At 40.1% G+C, this 22,895-nt stretch overlaps 1 protein-coding gene across 4 annotated transcripts in view; it reads right to left on the bottom strand.

Moving 5' to 3' along the window:
• Window positions 1–22,895, bottom strand: part of LOC136749363 (neuron navigator 1) — a 144,329-nt gene that overhangs the window by 80,028 nt on the left and 41,406 nt on the right. For all 4 annotated transcript variants that reach the window (XM_066703581.1, XM_066703583.1, XM_066703584.1 and 1 more), the window contains exon 4: window positions 12,141–12,488. In XM_066703581.1, coding sequence (XP_066559678.1) covers window positions 12,141–12,488 — 348 coding nt within the window. The remainder of the gene's footprint in view (window positions 1–12,140; window positions 12,489–22,895) is intronic.

Below are 22,895 nucleotides of genomic sequence, written 5' to 3'. Positions count from 1 at the left end.
GCCAAAGGGCAAATGTGAAATCTGTTCTCTATGCCTGAGAGAAAAAACTTGAGGGGGAATAAAATTGCAAAGGCTCCAATACCAATTTCAGAATATATTCCCTTAGGGCGTTCTGAGACAATGGTTAAAACCAAAGATAGAGTGCAAATCGGTGGTACAAATTCACACCATTGCAAATATATTGGAGTGGACAAAGTTATGAAACTAGTGGTGTGGTGTTTCTGTATTTTTCTGATGGTCAGAGTTGTACTTAGAGAGCTGAGAATTGGATCTCATAAAAGGTAAAGGGAGAAACATATGCTTATGCAGACCCATGCGAATTGATGAGCCCCTCTGTATTAGCCAGTATTTGCCTCTTTCTATACATACAAAAAAAAAAAACTGCACATGCACATAAGTAGTTCCAACACATGGGGTTTATTAGGAGGGGGGAAAAATAACATATTGAGCACTTACATGTCGACTTCCTTGCCTCCGGGCAGCCTTTAGCTAATGGGAGTGTTTAATGGGTTAATGTTCCCAAAAGAGGGCTACTAATTAAGACTGAGGCCGCTGGTTATATTATACCCCCTCAATGGAGACCCTCAAGTACACAGACTTTTGAAAACAGTGAGGTCGTCTGAGATATAAACCAAGTAAACCTGAGGACAATTCCTCCTAGGTAATGTTTGTTATGAGCTGTTGAATTGTACATTCAGGCACTGGAAAGTGGAAGAGTGCCATCGTCAGATAAATAACTGCTGCTTTATTAATAAGCAAATGATGCCAAGGTCACAGTAAGAGCTCTATTACTTGACTGCAGGTATAAAAGCCACAGTGGAAGCCGATATGGAGTCAATTAATAAAAAGTCAATTCAATTCTTAGCATCATAGCCCTAGCAAAATGAGAGTGTGCCTAAAAGTCAGTGCAACACACTCTGTTATTTAATGATAAGGCTGACAGCAAATTCGGCCCACAGAGAAAATATTCTCGTGTCGGTGGCACGTTTAAACTTTGAGGCTCACAACAGTGGTGGTATTCATTTAGACAGACAGTTAATGTGTCTTTGTGATAAACTGCCGGCAACTCCCTGTGATGTGGTCGAATGTTAGGTGAACTGCGAGCACACGTTCCAGAAAATATAGGCGAGATAAAGGGCGCATGTGTCCAGGAGAAACGACAGAACACCGATCATTTTTTTCTTTCGGCACGTGTGAGAAACAACATGCTTTGGTCTCTCCCAACTCAGATAAGCCTCTGAAAGAAGCTGAAATATACCTTCTTCTAAACAGAAAGGCTGAGCAAAAAAACCATTTCCTTGTGGGAAACATGTGCCAGACATCGCTGGTTCAATTCTGGGGTGTGTCATTGCTGACTCCTGACCAGGACTCCCCAAAGGGTGTCAGACAACCAGTAAAGTGTTTCAGGGTCAGTTGGGTTGAAGTCAAGAAGACTATCCTCTACTTGTGGACGTGTGGCGCAACAGTGACCTCTGCGGCTTGCTTGTGAGCCTGCGGCATTATCAGGGCTGCATTAGCCCATCCCTACAACGTTTTCCGCAGCGTGAAGAGGAGTGGATGGACTAACAACACATGTTTCAGAAAGCCTTGTGTCTGTGTCTCGTCCTTCCTCTCAGCAGTGAGCTAAGTGGGCCACCAGCTGATGACTCTAAATTGGGAGGGTATAAATGAAAAAATAAGGTTTTACACCAAATTTAAGAACCAAAAATCTAATTTAAAATGATTTTTATTGATTCTCATACTAGCTTGACCTTCTCCTATGACTGTCTTCTTCCATACAGTGTGTAATATATTAGTAATAATTCACACACAATACACAACCTGTTCTCCAAAGTGAAGGCATATTATTATTTTACTGTATTCTCCAGAACAGATCCCCCTCTCCATCTCACCTACATACAGTATAAGAATGCGCAGTCGGCTCTTGGTCCGTCCCTGCGTGTCTCTTGGGCTTTGGTCTGAAATAGATTGATTTCCTAGCACGCCGAAGCTTTGTTGCAGTTGCCATAGCAATGGCTTGGCTGTAACCAGCTGAGCATATTAAGCGCTCTCTTTCTGGTGTTGTATTTTTGTTTAGTTCTTCCCTCTCTCTTCTCCATTGTAGAGGTGAGGATTAAAACAGCTTTACAGACTTAGTACATTAAGATGTGACCAAATCCTGATGTTCCATTTACCTTTTTTTTTCCATTCACTGTTAATTTTGTTGGCAATTATTCTAAAATAATATATCCCTTTAACACCTAATTAATCTATGGTCTAGAGTGTACCAATAGTGCTGTTATCATTCCATTTTGTCATTAGTTCATATTTCAAACACACAGATGGTTTATATTCTGTTGGGGTAAGTATATGTCATAATATTAACATCACTCAGTGCCTGCATCGACACATACACGAAACACATCTTAAATCACTTGCGTTGTCATTTTGCTGCTAACAGTTTAACTTAGACGCACAGAATTTTAATGTTGAACAATAATCAAATTGGTTTGCTACCCTGCACATATAAAGCACAACATATTACATCTCCTTTATCAAGCTAAAACAGATCCAGTTATGTGTGAGGGTGAAACAAATAAATACTTGAGATCCGTGCCTCAACTATGGTGGTAACTAATGACAGCATTGCTGCATTGTCCGGTCTAATATACTGCTTGCATCCATTTTAATGGTCATAAATGCACATATTACACGTACCCAGCAGGTCAGGCTCACAGTATATACAAAAGGATAGATCCACACACTGCGGCCCACCGCACAGCCCCCTTTCAGCTCTCCGCCCATTTGTAAACAACAGACCGCCTTGGCTGAAAAGCACCGCACGGTCCCAACATCACACAGAGGATGTTGTTGCCATAGCGACGAGCACGGGGTCTGTGGAATGCAGCAGCATCCTCCTCCTTGCTCCAGTGAGCAGTGCCACAGACGCGTGCGGATGCAGCACCTGATAGGAACTCAATAATCACGCTGCCTGCACTGGCCTGCACCCAGCCCCAACAAAGACAAGCATTATGAGGTATCAGAATACAAACAGGACTGGCGAATGTAGCAGTTTAATTTAGTTTCAACCTTATTTTACAGAGTAGACTGTTCCGTTTCAATGCAATAGCATCCCACAGTCCTTTTCCACGATCATACTCTCCCCTTTTAAAATGCCATTCCTTCAGCAAGAATATGAACAATTACACAACGACGGAAAAAATACAGAAAGATCAGCGCAGGGATTACTTGAAGCCTGTCTAATTCTTCCAAAGTAAGAGTTGAGTAGTCCACTTGGAACACGAAAGTACTGTAAAGCCTGATGATAAACTGCAAGGGAAGCAAACTATACAAAATGCACGGGTGCAAAGGTTCATTGACAAGTTCGTCCAAAAGGGATCTTGATAAGGCAAAACATCAAACGTCCATATTTTGGATCAGCACTACATGGTGATAGACATGATCTCTACTTCAAGAAGAAAAGGTCCCCCCTGCCGATTAGATTATCCTTCCAATGTTGAAGTGAATGGAAAAGCTTACTCTGCACCACAGAAAGAGTTGCTGTCCAAACCCATAATCATAACTCACTGTTCAATTGTTCTGCAAAGAGGCACAGCCATTATGGGAAAATACAATGTTGATGCAATAAAGATAAATCAATATTTCATTGATCCATGTTGGTTACTGGGTGTGGAGACATACTCATGTCTGACATTTGAAAAAACAATGATTTTCAACTGATTGCAATAACGCCAATTGCTGTATTTCAGACTAACACACATCCAGTAACATTAGCCATTATAAATACCATTCAAGAGCCCCTGAAGCACATTATGTGGTTAGGATATCTGACCACAATGCTTTTTCTAATTAATTTTAACGAGCACCCCTGTTTAAAAGTCACTTGCAGCCATGCTAGCCATATAGGCAAACAGACTAGTGCAGCATTGTTATCCATGCTGGGATGTCTTTTGCTTAATTAACACATGAGCCCCACCTGTGTGGAAGTCCTTGCATTCAATATACTTGGTGTCCCTCATTTACCCAGGTGTTTCCATTATCTCTCCACTACCTGTATATATATATTTATAAATGATATTGCACAATTTCAATGTCATATGGAGAGAACATACATTTCATCGCAGCCTTCCACAATCTCTACTATGAACAAGATAAATGAGTTGCATGACCCTCTGACGTTCACATCCATTCTGCACACTCTCCATTGTCTCTCCGAATCACAGTATGTTGTCTTTTCCAGCCCTTTCACTACTTCGAATACAAACTCAAAAATGGCACCATCTTTTAATAGCTCCATTGTAAGTCAATGAAAACTGAAATGCATGCTGCGCATCAAATAGTCTTTTATCAGTGATTCGGCTGACAGTGCATTGACAAAGAAAACTAATCTAGATTCATACCTGCTTAGATCTGAAAAACTAGGCAGGATTAAGCTGGAACTCAAATGAGGAAAGAGAAACAATACTGCCCCGGGTGAAAGAGGCCATTGGGTTTCTTGACCTTCCTTCGTGGTTAAAGCCTTGTTCTTTGAATAACACATTAAAAAGTGTTCCTGCTAGTACTGTCTCTCCCAATGAGAAAAAGACAGGGCTTAATATCATTTCCCTTTGGCTTCCTGCAGACAGTGACTGGACTGACCTTTGCCTTAATACTTGCAAGACCCTCAAAAATGTAAGAAAGCCTAATAAATCTAACATTGATGAGCACTAATCCGGCCAGGCCTGCTGTGTGATAAGAATTGCAGTCAGTCTACATGGGGAGATCTCCCTACCGTCTTGTACAACCTTGTTGTTGGGACTAGTAGGCAGGGGATCAATAATCTTTTTCCCTCATAAAAATCACCCATTGAAAACCCTATTCACTGCTTTTCTATTATGTATAGATTTCCTGGGGAGTACGTAAATTTCCTTCTAATGTCTAAGAGATGATTGCTGCATTCTGAGGGAATCGGAGTACCTATAAGCAGTTTTCAATAGATTTATTTATTTAACAGTAAGCCTTTCTGTAGGTTTAGCATATAAATTAAGCCAAAATGACTATATTATACAGAAGTTCTAAAACTGTAGATTACAGAAAATCAGACAAACTTGATACATATTTAGATCTATTTTTATTCACAACAAATCTTATTTCACTGTTATAGCTTGTGACCTTATGAGGAAGATTTCAAGTGGAAACATTTGTTTTGAATTACCTTGTAATAGTGGCTTTTAAAATTGATAATTATTTTATATCTTTTTAACTCACATTAGATTTGCCGACTAAATTCCTAAGCATTCCCTCACCCCAGAGGGAACTTACTGCACAGACAAATCCATGTTTCAGGAGATGAAACATGAAAGATATTAATGAAAATTATACCTTGGCTAGTGTGCACCCCTTTCATGTTTTTAAAATGAATCTCTATACAAAATAAAAACAAAACACTAATGAATGCATAGGACTACTGAGCAAAGATTGGCAATAATAAGAAATAACAATACTCATGTATTAAGTTATATTGTTTCAAGTAAAAACAGCTACCCTACTATAGAGACAGGATTTGATTCTGCTGATTGATATATAAAAAGAGCTGATTCCAGATCATTAAGTTAACCAAGTTCACAGTATCTGCTTAGTGATTCTTTTTTGTGCTTCAGCTCATTATCAAGCTAAAGATATAGTAAACAGTGTCATTTTTCAAGGGCTGGAAAACTGATTGTATTCCAAAAGGGCAATGTTCCCTTCCAAAATCAATGACAGGGATGGAGAACGTGCAAATTACCCTTAATGACAGTTTGATACATACATTTAAAAGGAAAGGAAAATCATAAGCTGTAGTAAAAGAAATGAATGCTTGTGAAAAAAAAGGATCTTCTAAATTTATTCCAGAAGCACGAAAGATGGCAATTTGTCAAAATGTCAGAAGTAGATAATGCCTTTCCCCAATATTAACTATAACAGAGAGAGAGTCTACAGGTCACAACTACTCCACAATTTCCTCTTTTCTTTATTTGAAAGATAATTATTATTTTACAATAAAACACCTCTCATCTACTAAAGATTGACCAGGTATTGCAGCCAAGGGCAGTACAAACAAACACCGTATATATTTTCCTGAATATCTTTTACAGTTGGACCCTTCCGTGTTTTAGCCCCTCAGTTAAGAAGCGTTTCCATGGCAACATAAGAGGAACTTGGAGACACCAATCCATGATGCGTTTCCAATGTAGAGTACATGCTAATAACCCAGACTAGGTGAAAGGTGTGCAGTTTATATGGGTTTCTATTTAACACAGGGGGCTCCATGTATTATATTTGCCTGGCATAAAGCTTTCAAATTAATCACTTAATTTGTTAATCCAAGCAGAAATTAATGAAGCATCGCCCTTACGAAAATGTCATGTAAAAGCAGGCTACCAGTTGTATTGGGGTATAACATAAGGCAGTATTATGATTTAAGCTAACTGTGTCTCACATGTACTAAATAAATATAAAGCGTAATCTTATTTTGCAAGCATTTTTTCCTGGTAATTGACAAGGTTTGCTAACTTAAAAACATATTTTTTGTTCTGTGTATAATTTCACCTACAGTAGAGGAACTTAGTGTTGTTGAAATGTTATTTGCTAAAGTATCTTCAGAACAAATATCTGGAAAATCATAAAACAGTCTCTTAATATTTGGCCAGTACTAAATAATATCCATAAGCAAATGTGTATGATAAATGATAACGATTAATAATTAAGATAGGCATATAATAAGACATTGTTGTAGAGTGAACAAACAGTATTATCTCATTTCTAATTGCATTTGCTCAGATGTGAAGGTAAATTAGAAACAAGTAGGTGGTTTTACTAGAAAGACATTTTTGGAGGAATAACTGACAAGAACTTTCAATAGCAAAATACTGTTCTCTTTTTTTAAATTCCAGTTCAGAAGCTGCTTGTCATCCCTCACCGCTGTTTCGCTTTTCCTCTAATTAATAAAAACAGGTGGTTCATGGCAGGTGTCTCCGTGCTCCTGCTGTGGTCTCAGTCACCTTGACCTACTACAGGAAAGGAGGCCATCATTACAAGACACACTGTCAGAAAAGGCATATTAAAAACTTGCATTGCACAAGGGTTTGAGACAGCTTACCTAGCCACTAAAAAGTAAACCAAAGATATAAAAGCAAAATGTCTTTCACAAAACCTACTAGAACTCCAATATGACACAATCAGTCAAGGGTAATTTCACATACTTAGGTTTAAATTATTATTCACCATTGTTGCAAGACTGGGCTGTTTTCAGTACAGCAGAAAATTTGTATTTCTGTGTTAGTTTTTAATTTAAAACTAATAAATGGTTCACTAGAGATATGGATCTGATGGTTTTCATTCTAATCCCCCCTCAATTAAACAATTGTTGTCTTATTTAAAGTCTGTAAAGTCTGCTCTAAGACAACCGTAAAACATGATGATTTGGGAATTCTATTGCTCTGAATGGTCAAATGTCACCTTCGATGTAACAAAAAATGTCTTCTCTTCAACACCATTCACTGAGCATGAGACTGCTCTGAGCAGAGATGGATGATTTGGGAAATGTCTGTACATATTCCTTCACAGAAGCTTTTGGCATAATGTGATATTTACTTTAAACCCCAAATCTGGGCAAAATGTTGAATGTGGTTTAATGTCGATCAGGCCTTGTACCTTCTCAAACGACATAGTAAGTTTGTAGTAGAATCTGCCCAGAAGGATTTTCAAGGACAATGCCGATACCTTGCCACACAAACACACTCTGATAATGACGCACAACTCCATCACTGATATTATTCTCCAGTGTGCGCTGGCATTTACGCTTCTGCCTCCAATCGATTGATCTCTTTCTGGGGGAAGGCAGTGATGGCATCAAAGTGAAGAACTTCTGTCTGAAAACTTTCCAGACATTCAGTAAATTATGGCTGTCTCATTTTGCAATCTGAAAGATGATCTTGTTGTTATTTTTACGGTTGTTGTTATTATTCTCCCATTCTTGGGGAGTTCGGGAAGCAGATGGACTATTGTCCTATCATAGAACAAGTACAGCATAAGTGTAGCTCCCAATGCTTTAATAGTTACGCCACAAGGGAAAGACATTTTTCTTTATGAGTGTAAAGAAATTCTACAGTTTTTCAGGCTTCTATGTCAACCTGGCCGATTCAGAGATGTTTTTAGGATTTCCCCGGAGAACTTCATTGGGTCATCAAACATCGTTTACTTCTTTTGAAAAATAGATTGGATTTTTCCAGAAACAACTTTGCAGCCTGATAGAGGGAGCAACTGGAAATGAGCTATTCCATCACTTACAATGATGGGAAAATCAAATCAAATGACGCAAAGTGTCTCACACATTGACAGCTGATTAAAAGCCATTGTGCAAGCGAGATGTTTACCAAAAGATTTGGGGTTTCAACACATATGGATCTGGGTTCTGGCCAATCGTTTGGGTCAGTCCCTCGTAATCCCTAACTGGTTCCCTGTGTGTGCTAATTGAAGCGGCATAAATAGCAACAACATTCAATCATCGCTGTTCCGCAAGTGCAGCCGGACTCTCTGTGTAGCAGCTCACTTTGTCACTATGAAACTGGAGCGTGCAGCTTATTAACTGTGGACTCGCAGCTCTGGCAACTTATCTAAATCCTTGCGACATGCGGAGCAGTGATAAAGGAGTTCTGGCACCTCTGGAGAACTGCCCTGGATTTCTTATTTCTGGAAAACTAGACAAATTCAAGTTGGAGGAAGGGAGTGTTGGGGGGGTTGGTAGAGACAGGGAGCTGCTGCAAGTCTTAATGAATTGGCAGAACTCTGACCCAGTATAGCTGAAGCAGCAGAGGGAAGGATCACCATACTAAAAAGAGGAAAAGTAGCCCAAACTCCCAAAGGTCACAGGGGTTCACCTGAGGTGCCGAACTGCATTAAGACCAAATCCCAATTGCTAATAAACATGCAGTCACCAGGTACTTCAAAAGTTTCAATACTTCTATACATCTGAAATACAGCAATTACAGAGGTTTGTGTCTCAGATGACAGAAGAACACATTTTTTCTCTCCTTAACTGACAAACTGAATATTCAGATATTTTAAAAAGTAGACAAAAGGAAGCTACTGGGCAAATCCCTAACTGATAACTCTGAATCTGACAACACATACCCACAAGCTTGGTCACTGAACAACAACAGCACCGAAGAACACAGATGTCTAAATACTATGAACCAAACAGCTTCCTTTGTTTTTCCACAGTCAAATCTCCCCAGAGCCCTTTTTTTACAATGTAGATAATGTATCTCAGACATAATGCCTATTTGCATGATGACAAGCTGTCTGGAGGTAGTGACACCTTGAATGTGACAGGAGAGTATTTCACTGTCTTCACAGCTAAACTAGAGCTGACCTATTAGGTTTTCGAACAGAGAAAAACAAGAGCCAAGCAATTGACAAGGCTCTGGGGGCCAAGACTAGGTAAACACACCTTGCTTCCTCAGACAATACACAGACAGAGGGTTGGGCAGCAGGACACTCCAAAAATTAACATCTCCCAGTGTCTGAGTGACGAATGGGATTTATGTGTCTTTTTCTCCGTGGTTTATTAGTTGTATTCGACCCAAAGGAACCCCCCTTGCTTGGCAACTGTTTTGAACACTCTGCTTGCTGCTAGACAAACTTTGATGCCAAATGAATACCGCAGTCCCCACATCTGTGTTGTACAGCTGCCTTTCACAAAGCAAAAGCGTCAGGAAAGCACATCATATTCACCAGCAGATACAACAATGCAGTCTTAGGCAACCCAGATTTCACAGTGCTTTAATTTATAACTCGGCTTTCCTGTCCAGCCTCCGTGTAAGCAGACTGTGAACTAGATAAATCCATCTTGTTGCAACATTGGAACAACTATATTTCAAGTCAAACCCACGTTAAAGCATGTGGTCATTACAAATATAGACAATTAAATATTTATATTGCAGCCCTTTCAATCTACTTTATTCCATGGCAGAATTGTGTCACAGCCACCTTGTAACCTACCTGATGGATTAATTATTAATTCATGATGCAATTAAAACTGTTTGTACTAAATCCCTGCACAGAAAATCAGTGGAAGGGCCAGTAATTGCCTACCCTAGGTATTTAATGTGTAAGCTAAGCTATAGGACTGAATACCTGGGAGTGTGAGGCAGTACTGAACCACGTGATCACAATCTTTGTTAAGTTGCACTGCATAGTGCACTGCTTTAAAATAAGGTTTTTTAAAATTGTATTAAAAATATGCTCTATCAATAAAAGCAAAGACAGAAGCAAAGCGATGATGGGACTAAGCTATCAAATTGAACATACATTTTAACTTATGGAACACAATACTGTGTAGAATTGTAAAATGTAACTCTCCCTTCTAGAGAAATGCGATGTAATTGGTGTGTTGTTCTCATTTCGATCTTACTTCACAGAAACCAAATTCGATTGTCTGATTCATGCTTCCAATGGTTTAAAAGCTTTGGCTGCACTTCTGAAAACACAGATGAAAGAGTATCCAACTAGTTCATAAACCCCTTAAGTGCAAACAAATGGGCTGGCTATCCAAATAAGCATTTTCCTCTGTGTGGCAATTACATAGCCCAATGTGCGTTTTAAGCATTAGCAGGTGCAGTGCAACTTCATACAAGGAAGACCTCAGAAGCCAAGTCTATAGCGGTAAGAGATGAGTGTGCGTTTATTCTGACATCATCCATGTGAATCAAGACATCATTGAAATGCCAATGACTGAGCGTTTTTCTTCTCATCATCACCGGTCCATGCTTTGACATGAACTTTTCTTAAGTTTCTGCTCCAGCACACAGCACAGCAGGATAAAAACATTACCTTTGTAAAAAGTGGTTTAGCCCAACTCAACACACAGCAAGAATCTGTATATATGTATATATACATATATATATATATATATATATATAATAAAGATATGGCAGTGATATCCACTATCACCCAGTATGGTGGTTCTCTGGATTTTCATAAGTGTAAAAACAAAACAAAAACAGGTTACCAAGAAGAAGTATAAAATATTATACCTAATCCTGATTCAGTTTATTTCCTCCTAGGAGATGTGATACCCAACTTGCCTTACCTTTTCCTAAGCTAAGACGTTGTGACAGACAGTAATGCTCTCGAACGCTTGAGGCAATGAAGCATGGCCCTAGCCAGTCGTCTGCGAAAGCGCTGCCCCCCACTCCCCACTAATGCGGTTATGCAATCGACTGTGCATGTGAGCACTTTTCAGATCCTTGCGCCGTTTCCACCCACGACTACCAGTGCCTTGCCCATGCTCTTGCCCACGCTCAACCAGGCGATGAGCTCCAGCCTGGTTTTCTTAAAACACAAACAAACACAGACCCTGAGGGATACGCTCTCCTTTCTCACTAGATAAAAATAATACATGAAAACATTTTTGGTACAGCGATTTACCCACACTAGAAACCAAATTTCACAATATATATGTTTATTTCTCATATGACTGACAAGAGGAACCCAATGGTAAAGAAAGGAAAGCCTATTGGCCAAAAGGGACTTGAAAATCAAGGTTACATCAAGAAACCTTTCTACCTGGTGTGTCTGTAGTATCACTATATAATATAATTACTTCTATTATATAGTTTTATTACAGATACACCAGATACTCCAAAACATTTTCATAATGCCACAACGGACAGTTGGAAATACTGAGAACATTTTCTGATGTCAGACCCTTACATAGACCACTCTGTATTGCACTAATGTTGTAAGTCACCCTGGATAAGGGCGTCTGCCAAGAAATAAAAATAATAATAATATTTACAGATTTTCTCAAAAACCATATTGCGAAAACCAGTCTTACATTTATAATCAAGGCAAATAAACTGGCACCCTTTCAAAGCACAGCCACAGCACAAAAACTAATCTAGGTGCACATACCTCTAATACCCACATGTTAAATTTAGTAAGGACACTTATCATAGATGCGGAGGATCTACTTCTATTCAGTCATGTAATCACCTGCCTTGTGATATCAAAGGAAAACAGACTCACTAGGACTAGGATCACTAGGACCCTTGGAACTTGGAATATCAAGGGAAGATTTTTTAACGCAAAGCCATTGTATCTCAGAAAGCATCTCTTACCCATTCGCCAGGTCATCGTCCTCGTCCTCATGCAAGCTCTTGCTGAGAAGGTCACTGTCGCTCATGTAGCCGGATTTGAGGTCAGAGTCATCGGCATCCAGGCCCTCGATCAGCTCAATGCGGGAGATATGGCTGAGTCGGCTGGGGCTCCTCATGGGCATGGTGTGGGAGGCATACTGGGCGCCCTGGCCGTGATAGCCCCCCGCCGAGGAAGGGGCGTCCCCTGCCTGCAGGCGCGGACTGGACTGGCCATACCGCCAGGACAGTGGCGACGAGCGGTTGGACATGCTGGACACGCTGCGCGGGTTGGTCTCGTCGCTGTCATAGCACACGCTGTTCTCCAAGCAGCTGGGGAGGAAAAGATAAGAAGACTTTGGTCAATGAGAGACTCTGGTTGTGGATCTGTGCATTAGGGGAGAGGGAAAGTACAGTGTTGCAGGTGCCATGTTTTGGTGGAGAAGTGAAACCAGAGAGAGTGGGCATCAGGAGCTAAATTCTAATGCATATATATTGATTCCTGTAAACATGACCCATTTCCAGCTAAATTTAGGCTGACGTTTAGTTTTAGCTTCATCCTCACCCTTGGGGAAAACAAAAATCAGCGGGACTTCCTAATTACGTTAAGGCTGAATAAAATAAAATGTATAAGATCTTTAGTTACAAAAGATAGAAGCAATACTCCTCGGTTTAAGAAGTGGACCTCAATGGTCTGGTAATTAAATGAATCAGAGCTGTGTGGAATCAGGAACATCTGGTTCTGTAAAGCAGTCTGTGCTGGTGAACCAACTGTTGGTGCTCTTCCTCCTAGGACCATAACACCCAAAGCAGCGGACAGAAATTATGACTTGCTTATTTGTAGGGCTTACCAAGATAAGCTCATACAAAAGTCTGAGCTGTGGACAGGACAGATTACAATATTTACTTTCCAAACAACTTTTGGTTGCTGCTAATGTGGCCAAATAAAATAGTTAATCAAATCTGCCCTGCCTTGCTGCATACCAACCCATTCCGTACTCAGTTTCCTGACTACAAGGTGGTTACCAGGGTCGGTTTTTAGTATGTTTTGCCAGCACAAATGGCTGTAGTTTTCCCCCCTTGGTGGCGACAGTAAATCAGTGTGAAAGCATCGTAGACGCATTCAAAACAAAGCACAATCTTATAATATGAAAGAGCGGCCAAAAAAACTTCAAAAGCCTTTCATACCAAACTATTATTAGCTTAAAAGAAGGCCATCAAAATAAAAACAGGTTTAATTTTAGTTTCTGTAACCAGCCAGAACTACATCACTGTGTTCTATTTCACTGATGTTGCTTTGGTTTTACTTGCTTGTGACATTTTCAGCACTTGTTTCATACACTGGATTAAAATTCACAATTCAGAGTTAGCTTTGTGTAACCCTCTGTGTTTTGTTTTCCTCTCACAAGCAAGAAGAAGAAAATCAGAGGGTAAATCCGTTCTGCTATGACCATACAAAATCCAATGTGTCTAGGACATCACTATACACTATACACCCCTATCTTCTGTCTTGTTTTCCAAGTGACTTGAAAGCAATTCCCAAGTTTTAACTAATCAGTTTATAATTGAACAGCACTTGCCTAAACTGTTTAGTGCCATAACCCTTAAGTCATTGATACGGCGCTCACATTAGTTATATAAGCATATTCATGGGGGAAATACATATAAACCATCAGATACATGGATAAACAAGTTGAGCAGCCACCCAACATCCCTTCCTTTTCAAAGGAACGCACTAATTAGGCCACTCGTTCATTAGGCTGCTTTTTCTTCAAGCATGCAGCTCTGGCAGTTTTCCCGCACCCTGAGATTCATGCAGAATGACTTTGATTTGCATACTTTTTGGTCGCAAGTCAGCTCAAGGACAGCAGTTCAACTTTATAATGAGCAACCCAGCTCAGCTAGGAAAGGATGCTCTGTGTTGTCCTGGAGCTGCGCTAGCCGAGGCTTTGCTCGCGTGCTTCGTTCCATATAAAATCATTAGCATTTTCTCCTGTGCCCACTGAGGCTGTAGGAAAGCAATTTCTTGTGAAGAAGCTATTGTGGAAGCATAGGTAAGGAAAATTACATTCTTGCCAAGCTGTAGATGGCTGGAGGCTAAAGCTATGATAATGCTGAGAACATAACCAGATATAAATACTGGGCGATATACTAGATGCTCACACGTACAGATAATTCACAGTGGATCTTTGCTCCAGTTCCCTTTGAAAGCAAACATTTACACAAAAACTCTGCTCCCAGGCTAAGATTAAGGTTGAGTTTAAGTCAATAAAATGTACCTCACAAAACAGAGCTAGTACAACAATAAGAAACATCTGGAAACATCTGGGTATTTTTCAAATACCTAAAGTATTGAGGGGACCAAAAAATATATGAGAGTTTCTTCACAACGCAAAGGCAAATTGTGTGTGTTATCGAACCCCATAACATATTTGGGGGTTCAAAAGCACCCCCAAGACAGGGCTGCAGAGAAGCAAGAAAATGACTGTTTTCACTGTTAAACTATAGACAGTTAAAATAATATTTTAACAACAAAAACAGGCATCATTCCAACTAGGTCTGTATCTGACATGGCCTAAATTGGAGTGGGCTATTGCAAGTAAACACACCCACGGCATTTTGTTGTTTGTCAGTTAAATATCTTCACTAAAAATAAGTTAGGAAAAAACAAAAAACCTTAAAGGATATTAATGGTATAATAAACCTTTATATAATCAGTAAAAAAGCAGGTTAAAAGGACAAAAACTGAAAAAATGGGAAATATTAATTAAAATCAGTTGGTTTATACATTCAGACTATATATGTTTAATACACTGTCCTGGCATTTACAATGAAACTTTCTGCATTAGTCCTTCACACAGGTGTTTTAAGACAATGCTGAATATGTATAATATATGCAAGGAAGATATCAATACAGATCAATTGGTGTTATGTTATCAAATGTCTCTCTTTCATTGGTTCTTTCATATGAATGTGAAAACATTCAGTGGTAGCTTTAAATGTGAACCAAGATGAGATTGTAATGTAATCATAAAAATGTAAGTAATACAACAACCAATAAAATAAATCTGCTGCTAACTTTAAGGTCAGGATATTACATAACCAGATGCATAAAGTGAAATTAATAATGCAAACTCTGCACATTGCATATCCCTTGTGAACATATGGAGATGATAAAAGTTATTTTTATCCCAAAGACAGGGGGCTGTGATCGACAGGGGAATACTATGAAGCACTATGAATATATACCTCCAGCCCAAATTCACTGTGACGTGTATTTAGCAAAATAAATTTTTAAACTACTTCAGATCTTTAAACACTAGTTTAGGTATAATATATACAGTGAGGGAAAAAAGTATTTGATCCCCTGCTGATTTTGTACGTTTGCTCACTGACAAAGAAATGATCAGTCTATAATTTTAATGGTAGGTGTATTTTAACAGTGAGAGACAGAATAACAGCAAAAGAATCCAGAAAAACGCATTTCAACAAAGTTATAAATTGATATGCATGTTAATGAGGGAAATAAGTATTTGATCCCCTATCAATCAGCAAGATTTCTGGCTCCCAGGTGTCTTTTATACAGGTAACGAGCTGAGTCGAAGGGGTCAAATACTTATTTCCCTCATTAACATGCAAATCAATGTATAACTTTTTTGAAATGCGTTTTTCTGGATTCTTTTGCTGTTATTCTGTCTCTCACTGTTAAAATACACCTACCATTAAAATTATAGACTGATCATTTCTTTGTCAGTGGGCAAACATACAAAATCAGCAGGGGATCAAATACTTTTTTCCCCCACTGTATGTATGTATGTATATGTGTGTGTATATATATATATATATATATATATATGTTTATTTAAATAGATTTAATAATAATTATTAATATTTTGCTTTGGAATACATATAAAAACATCTTATTTTGCTTATGAATAGTCATGGTTAAGCTTCATATCAACATAATATATATACACCAATCAGCCATAACATTATGACCACTGACAGGTGAAGTGAATAACACTAATAATCTTGTTATCATGGCACCTGTCAGTGGGTGGGATATATTAGGCAGCAAGTGAACATTTTGTCCTCAATGTCGATGTGTTAGAAGCAGGAAAAATAGCAGGAAAAATGGGCAAGCGTAAGGATCTGAGCGACTTTGACAAGGGCCAAATTGTGATGGTTAGATGACTAGGTCAGAGCATCTCTAAAACTGCAGCTCTTGTGGGGTGTTCCCGGTCTGCAGAGGTCAGTACCTATCAAAAGTGGTCCAAGGAAGGAAAAGCAGTGAACCGGCGACAGGGTCATGGGTGGCCAAGGCTCATTGATGCACGTGGGGAGCGAAGGCTGGCCCGTGTGGTCCGATCCAACAGATGAGCTACTGTAGCTCAAATTGCTGAAAAAGTTCATGCTGCTTCTGATAGAAAGGAGTCAGAACACACAGGGCTTCGCAGTTTGTTGCGTATGGGGCTGCGTAGCCACAGACCAGTCAGGGTGCCCATGCTGACCCCTGTCCACTGCCGAAAGTGCCTACAATGGGCACGTGAGCATCAGAACTGGACCACGGAGCAATGGAAGAAGGTGGCCTGGTCTGATGAATCACGAGTTCAAGGTGTTGACTTGGCCTCCAAATTCCCCAGATCTCAATCCAATCGAGCATCTGTGGGATGTGCTGGACAAACAAGTCCGATCCATGGAGGCCCCACCTCGCAACTTACAGGACTTAAAGGATCTGCTGCTAACGTCTTACCACAGCACACCTTCAGAGGTCTAGTGGAGTCCATGCCTCGACGGGTCAGGGCTGTTTTGGTGGCAAAAGGGGACCTACACAATATTAGGCAGGTGGTCATAATGTTATGGCTGATTGGTGTATTTTGTTATTTATATTAATTTATTTCTTCATCTTTTTTCTGAAGTTTAAGAAGGGATGTATATTGTCTTAGCATCTGCAGTCACTGCTTTTTTGTGTGGATCGGACATTTTGAAAACACTATTTTAAGCATCCACTTGATTTAATGAGTTCAATAAACTATTTAAAATATAGCAATCTATGCTCTCCTAGATGCTCTTATTAGGCAAGATGTGCTTATTTGTGACGATCTAGCACAAACATTTGAAATAATGCAAAACAATTAACACAAACAGTAACGTGTACAACTTTAAAGCAATGTAATTACTAATTTATTCATGATTTAGGAATGAGCATAGTAATAACTGAGCAAGCCTTGCATGTTGACTTTAATAAAACATAGCCAGTCATACATTCTTTTTCAATATGTGCCTAACAGATGATGCTTAAAATAAAGCAACACCAACATTTTTCTTAAATGAGAATACTCAAAGTCTGTGATTGCATTTTTACAGCACATTTGGTGTTTTTTTTTTTAAGACAATAACACAATAAAAAATAAACATAATTTATAGAGAATACCAGCTGGCTTTTATGTTATAGTCCCACTATGGTTCATTTTGTAGAACAACATGTGCCAGACTGGTCCTTAATGACTTGGTTAACGACCAGCTACATGGTTCTGTTCTCCTGGCTTCACTTCAGGCACAGTGACTATTGCATCCGGCCATTAGCTGTCTGCGGAGGTCATGCTCCAATATATACATTGTTGTGGACCCTGGAGTGAGCTGAACACAAAGAGGCCTCCATGCAGACTCTCTGTCAGCTGAGATGAGAGAGCACGGAGTTCAATGCAAACTGGCAGGTGTAAGATTGTTGCTTATCGGCCTACAGGATATATGAATGTTTCATTTCCTTCTGCTGTCATGTTTGCCCATAAAAAAGGAGCTCTGAAAATAGCTCAAAGTGAGCTGGCTTCCAGGACGTGAACAAGGTCGCACATCCAAGACAGCGCTGAACTGGCTCCAAGCTCACTGCAGGAAATTGGCTCTGGAGTCCAATAACCTTGGACGGTGTTTTTGTTTCTCCTCCATCCCTGTGATCGAGACATCTGCATACAGTAATATCCTCCTGGGTTTATCACCAACAGGTGGAAATGTGTGGCGTGCTGTTCCTTTCCCATACCTAAGATTTTACTACTTTAGCAGACTTGGCTCATGTAAAAGGAAAACATTTTAGTCTTCACTTATTCACTAAGTTCACCTCACCTCTCCCTCTCACCTCTTCCTTCTAGTTCTCTACCGCCCTCCCGGTCCACTCGCCTCCTTCCTGGATGAACTCGACTTTCTTCTCTCCTCCCTCCCCTCACTGTCCTCACCTACCATCCTCCTGGGAGACTTCAAAATCCACTTCTCCAACCCCTCCCACTCTGACGGATTTCTTCCAATCCTCCACTCTTTTAACTTTTCTCTCTCCCCGTCTCACAGGGCAGGCCGCCAGCTAGACCTCATCTTCTCTAGAGGCTGCTCCCCTTCAATGCTCTCTGTGACACCCCTGAACATCTCTGACCTCCACTCCATCTCCTTCTCCCTTTCTCTCCCCTCCCTCCCCACCACACCCACTCCCTCTGTCACCTTCCGCCATAATCTCTGCTCCGTCTCCCCCTCCACCCTTGCCTCCACTGCTCTCTTACCTTCCATTGACTGTTTTCCCATCTGTCTGTTAACTGTGCTACCTCCTCTTTGTTCTCCTCTCTCACCTCCTCCCTTGATTCTCTCTGTCCTCTCACATCTCACCCTATCTGTCCCTCCCCTCCTCAGCCTTGGATCTCTTCCATTCTCTGCTCAACCCAATCCAGACTGCGTGCCCCTGAACAGAAGTGGAAAAGGTCCAAACTCCCAGCTGCCTGCAAACTATACTGCTCTCTACTGTCCACATTCTCCTCCTCACTCACCTCAGCCAAGAAGTCTTACTTCCAATCACTCTCACTTCCTCTCCCCCCTCGCCCCCTCGCCTCCTCCAAGTGACTGCTCTTGATCTACTCCCCTTCATCTCCTCCCTCCTCAACTCCTCCCTCCTCTCTGGCTGTTTCCCCTCTGCTTTTAAACAAGCTGCTGTCATCCCACTCCTCAAGAAACCTACCCTTGACCCTACCTCTCTTTACCCCCCTATCTCCATCTCAATCCCCTTGGAAACTATGACACTCTCTCCCTCTTCTTCTCCCTCCCTACCGACTACTCGACTCAGCTGCTCATCCAGTCCCTGGTCCTCTCCCGCCTGGACTACTGCAACTCCCTCCTGGCCGGCCTGCCTGCAACTACTACCCACCCGCTCCAGAACTCTGCGGCTCATCTGGTGTCTCTCTGCCCCGATTCGCACACGCTACTCCACTGCTCCGCTGCCTCCACTGGCTCCTGATACCGGCACGCATTCAGTTCAAGACATTGACCCTCACCTACTGCTGTCTCAACCACACTGGACCAAGCTACCTTCAGACCCTCGTCTCTCCATACATCCCCTCCAGACCACTGCGCTCCTTCAGTGCCAAAGGACTAACTCTGCCTCCTCTCCACTCCCCTTCCTCCAGAGCCGCTCCTTTAAATCTCTGGCCCCTAAATGGTCGAACGACCTTCCCACTGAAGTCAAAACACAGTCCCTGACCTCCTTCCGGAGATTACTCAAGACACATCTTTTAATTTAATCTCCTGTAAGATTGCAATTTACAATGACCATACTTCTTGCTTTGCATTACTAGCACTTTTATTTACATAGTTTATTTTGATTTCCCCTATTCTCCCTTTCCCTTGGCCCTTGACTGTGACTTAACATCTTGTCTGCACCCAGCTTTTACAATCTAGGATGTAAGACCTTATATATTGTTTACTGTATATCTCGTATACACTTGTGTAAATTTGAATTTGTAAAATGTTTTATGCCTTGAACTGCACTGCATTTTGTATGTAGGACGTCTGTAGGACGTCTGCTAAGAAATAAATAAATAAATAAATAAAAAGCTAAAGGTAATGCTGTTCTGTTTTATAAATGACAGGTGGCACATGTCACAGGTGTTGTGTTTGGCTTCTGCAAGCTATAAAACCTCATCAAACATCAAAATATGTACAAATAACTGTACAAACTACATTTTAGAAAGATACATCTAGATTTTGAAGGCAACGACAAGTTACCATAAAACATTACAAGATCAAACCTTAAGATATACACAAGAACAATGTTCCACTTCTCACAGGTAAACACTTAAAACACATAACACTCACAGGAACACTGTCACATGGTAACTGCTTTTGAAGATGTCCTCTCAAAGATGCTTTAAACAATGCAGCATGTGTCAAACTAAGTGGAATGGAGTTTCAAAATCCAGGTGTACAGTGCTCTCTTGTCTCTGCAGGATGACAGAGGCACCACTATGTTGGCTCTGCACAGTGGTCTATTATTGTAGCCAACAAATAGTTGTGCTGGCATTTAAGCAATTAAACCCCAATTGCTAGATTATCTCACTCTCACAAGAACATGAGAGACCAGAAAGTGCTCTTTTGTGCTCACACTGCACTTTACTGTTTGAAGGGAAGAATGTTTGAGGTAAATGCTTACACTTTGCCTAAACTCCCAACTTTGTGTTGCTACCTCTATCCCCTTCAATTAAACTAATCAGCATACTCCAGTATTTGTAAAACTGAGTTAGAATGACTTTTTATATTACAAAAATCACACATGGAGACTCTGCAAATTTGAATATTTTAAATGTACAATACATTAACAACTTCCACATTAGATCACAACTGAAGTATATAATGTTTTTGACCATCTAGTACTATCTGCTTCTATAATAAACATTTATTATGTGAATTAATCATTGGGCTGGTACCTTAGAGAGCATTAACTCACGCTACTCTGCCTAAAGTAGGCTACATTTTCAAATGGAGGTATTACCTGTTTTATTCAATATAATAATGTCTATACGAAACAACTCTGCCACTTGACAGTGTTTATGTATGCAGTATGCAAATTAGCAAACTGACTGAAATCACTTTGTAGCACAGATATTAATTCAAACTACATCAAAGTGGTTTGATTAGCATCCATGTAACCACTACACTGACAGCCCATTAAGACTAGACAAGCGACAAAAATAGACAAGAAACAAAAATTAACGGACTACTTTTCTGGAACCTGGATCAATAACTTTATCTTCAGTTTGATAAAGGACTGCTTTTTAGCAAATTTGGTATTAGGTAGGAATGACTGATGTCCAGATTATTTTAGATTTATTGTTCATACCAGACCCAGCATATTCAGATCTGTATTTGAAAATACTGAATTTGTTTTTTACATTTTATGGTCAGGACGATGAAATGTAGAAATAAAATTAATTGATTGATTGATTGATTAAATTAAAACTTTAAGAATGCAATTATTTATGCAGCTTTAAATGATATAACGAGGCAGTGGAATTGTTCAGGATGTACTACCTGCATGTAAGGTAGTCATAGAAACCTCTATCATTATTGCATTATGGAAAACATATAGTCTGGAGAGACTGTGACTTGGCATTATTATGTGATTTTTCCAAACACTATACAAAAATAGTCAAATCCAATCTTAGCCAATCTATTGTCAATGTTAACCTTCTAATCCTACCTGTCAGTGACAGATCCAATGTAAAGTACTGTGGCTGCTGTACAGTTGACTGACCACGGAGACAATTGGAAATGCAATGCTAGTAGCTCAATGCAAGAGCAGCAAATAAGTACTCCTGAAAGTCTAGCAAGGCTGTGCATGTAGGGTGTAGAGACTGGGGGGGGGGGGGGGGGGCAACAGGATACTCAGGAGATGAATGCTGAGAAGGGCTTTTCTCAGTTAATTACATTTACCTCAGTTTAGTCTCCGCTCCATTGTCTGTGTTGATGCTTGTGGCTGCATTCAATCAAAGCATTTAACCAGTGCTGTAAATGAATGCTAATACAGACACAGCATTGTAACAGTGTGTGGGTTATTAAGCAAATACCAATACAGGTAAAGTGTCCCAAAGCCTTCCTTTATTTCAGAGAGCTTCGAACATCTTTTGAGATTAAATGTTAGAACATTTTCTACTATATATTATCACCAAGTTCTAATTTACTATTTCAAAATATTTTTTTTAGTAGTCCCAAAAAGCCTCTGCCCAATATGTCAACAATAGTCCAGAGTGCTGGTTCCATCTGGACTATGTAAGTTGACTGAGACTGTGCTGCCAGGGTTGGAGTGTGTTTGAATCAGCCAGCGAATCTCCAGCTTTTTCATACAACAGAGACCCCCGTGGAGAAATTACGCTATAGCTCGGTGGTTTGCGCTGTGGACCCCCATCTGAAAATAAGCGTTTCACCCAAGTTAGGCATAGGATCTGTAGCACTGGGCTGAGATGATTAATAGTTGCCAATTTCAAATTTGGGAGAGTATAAAAGAAAAAAAAGGATTGCTGATTAAAAAACCAAAGAAAAAAAAAAACATACGCCACACTAAAAGCCAGAAATTGGTATGAAGTTAGTGCATAATATATACCAGATCTCATCTTTATGACTCAGCTAATGATCAGCAAGGGTATTCAAGTATTTCAGCTTCTCTTTAGTCACTGCAAGCGACAGAGTCAGCCATTAACAGCCTGTTAAAAAACAGCGCCGTGATGTATGCATTACTGCCCTGTTTACATGAGAAAATGCTCCAGTGCTGAAGGAGTGTGTTAATACAATATGACTTCAATGTGAACTCTGCCACTGTCGGCACTGATGACTGAGCTTGCAATTTTTATCGACTTGGAAATGTTGGATCCTGCAGCAGTCTTTACACCACATTTCACAGCAACGTCAGTGTGACTTTGCGCAGCCATACAATAC

The sequence above is a fragment of the Amia ocellicauda genome, chromosome 5, assembly GCF_036373705.1.
Source record: "Amia ocellicauda isolate fAmiCal2 chromosome 5, fAmiCal2.hap1, whole genome shotgun sequence".
Lineage (NCBI taxonomy): Eukaryota > Metazoa > Chordata > Actinopteri > Amiiformes > Amiidae > Amia > Amia ocellicauda.
Note: the sequence above shows the minus strand (reverse complement) of the source record. Positions and strands in the feature narration are given on the sequence as shown.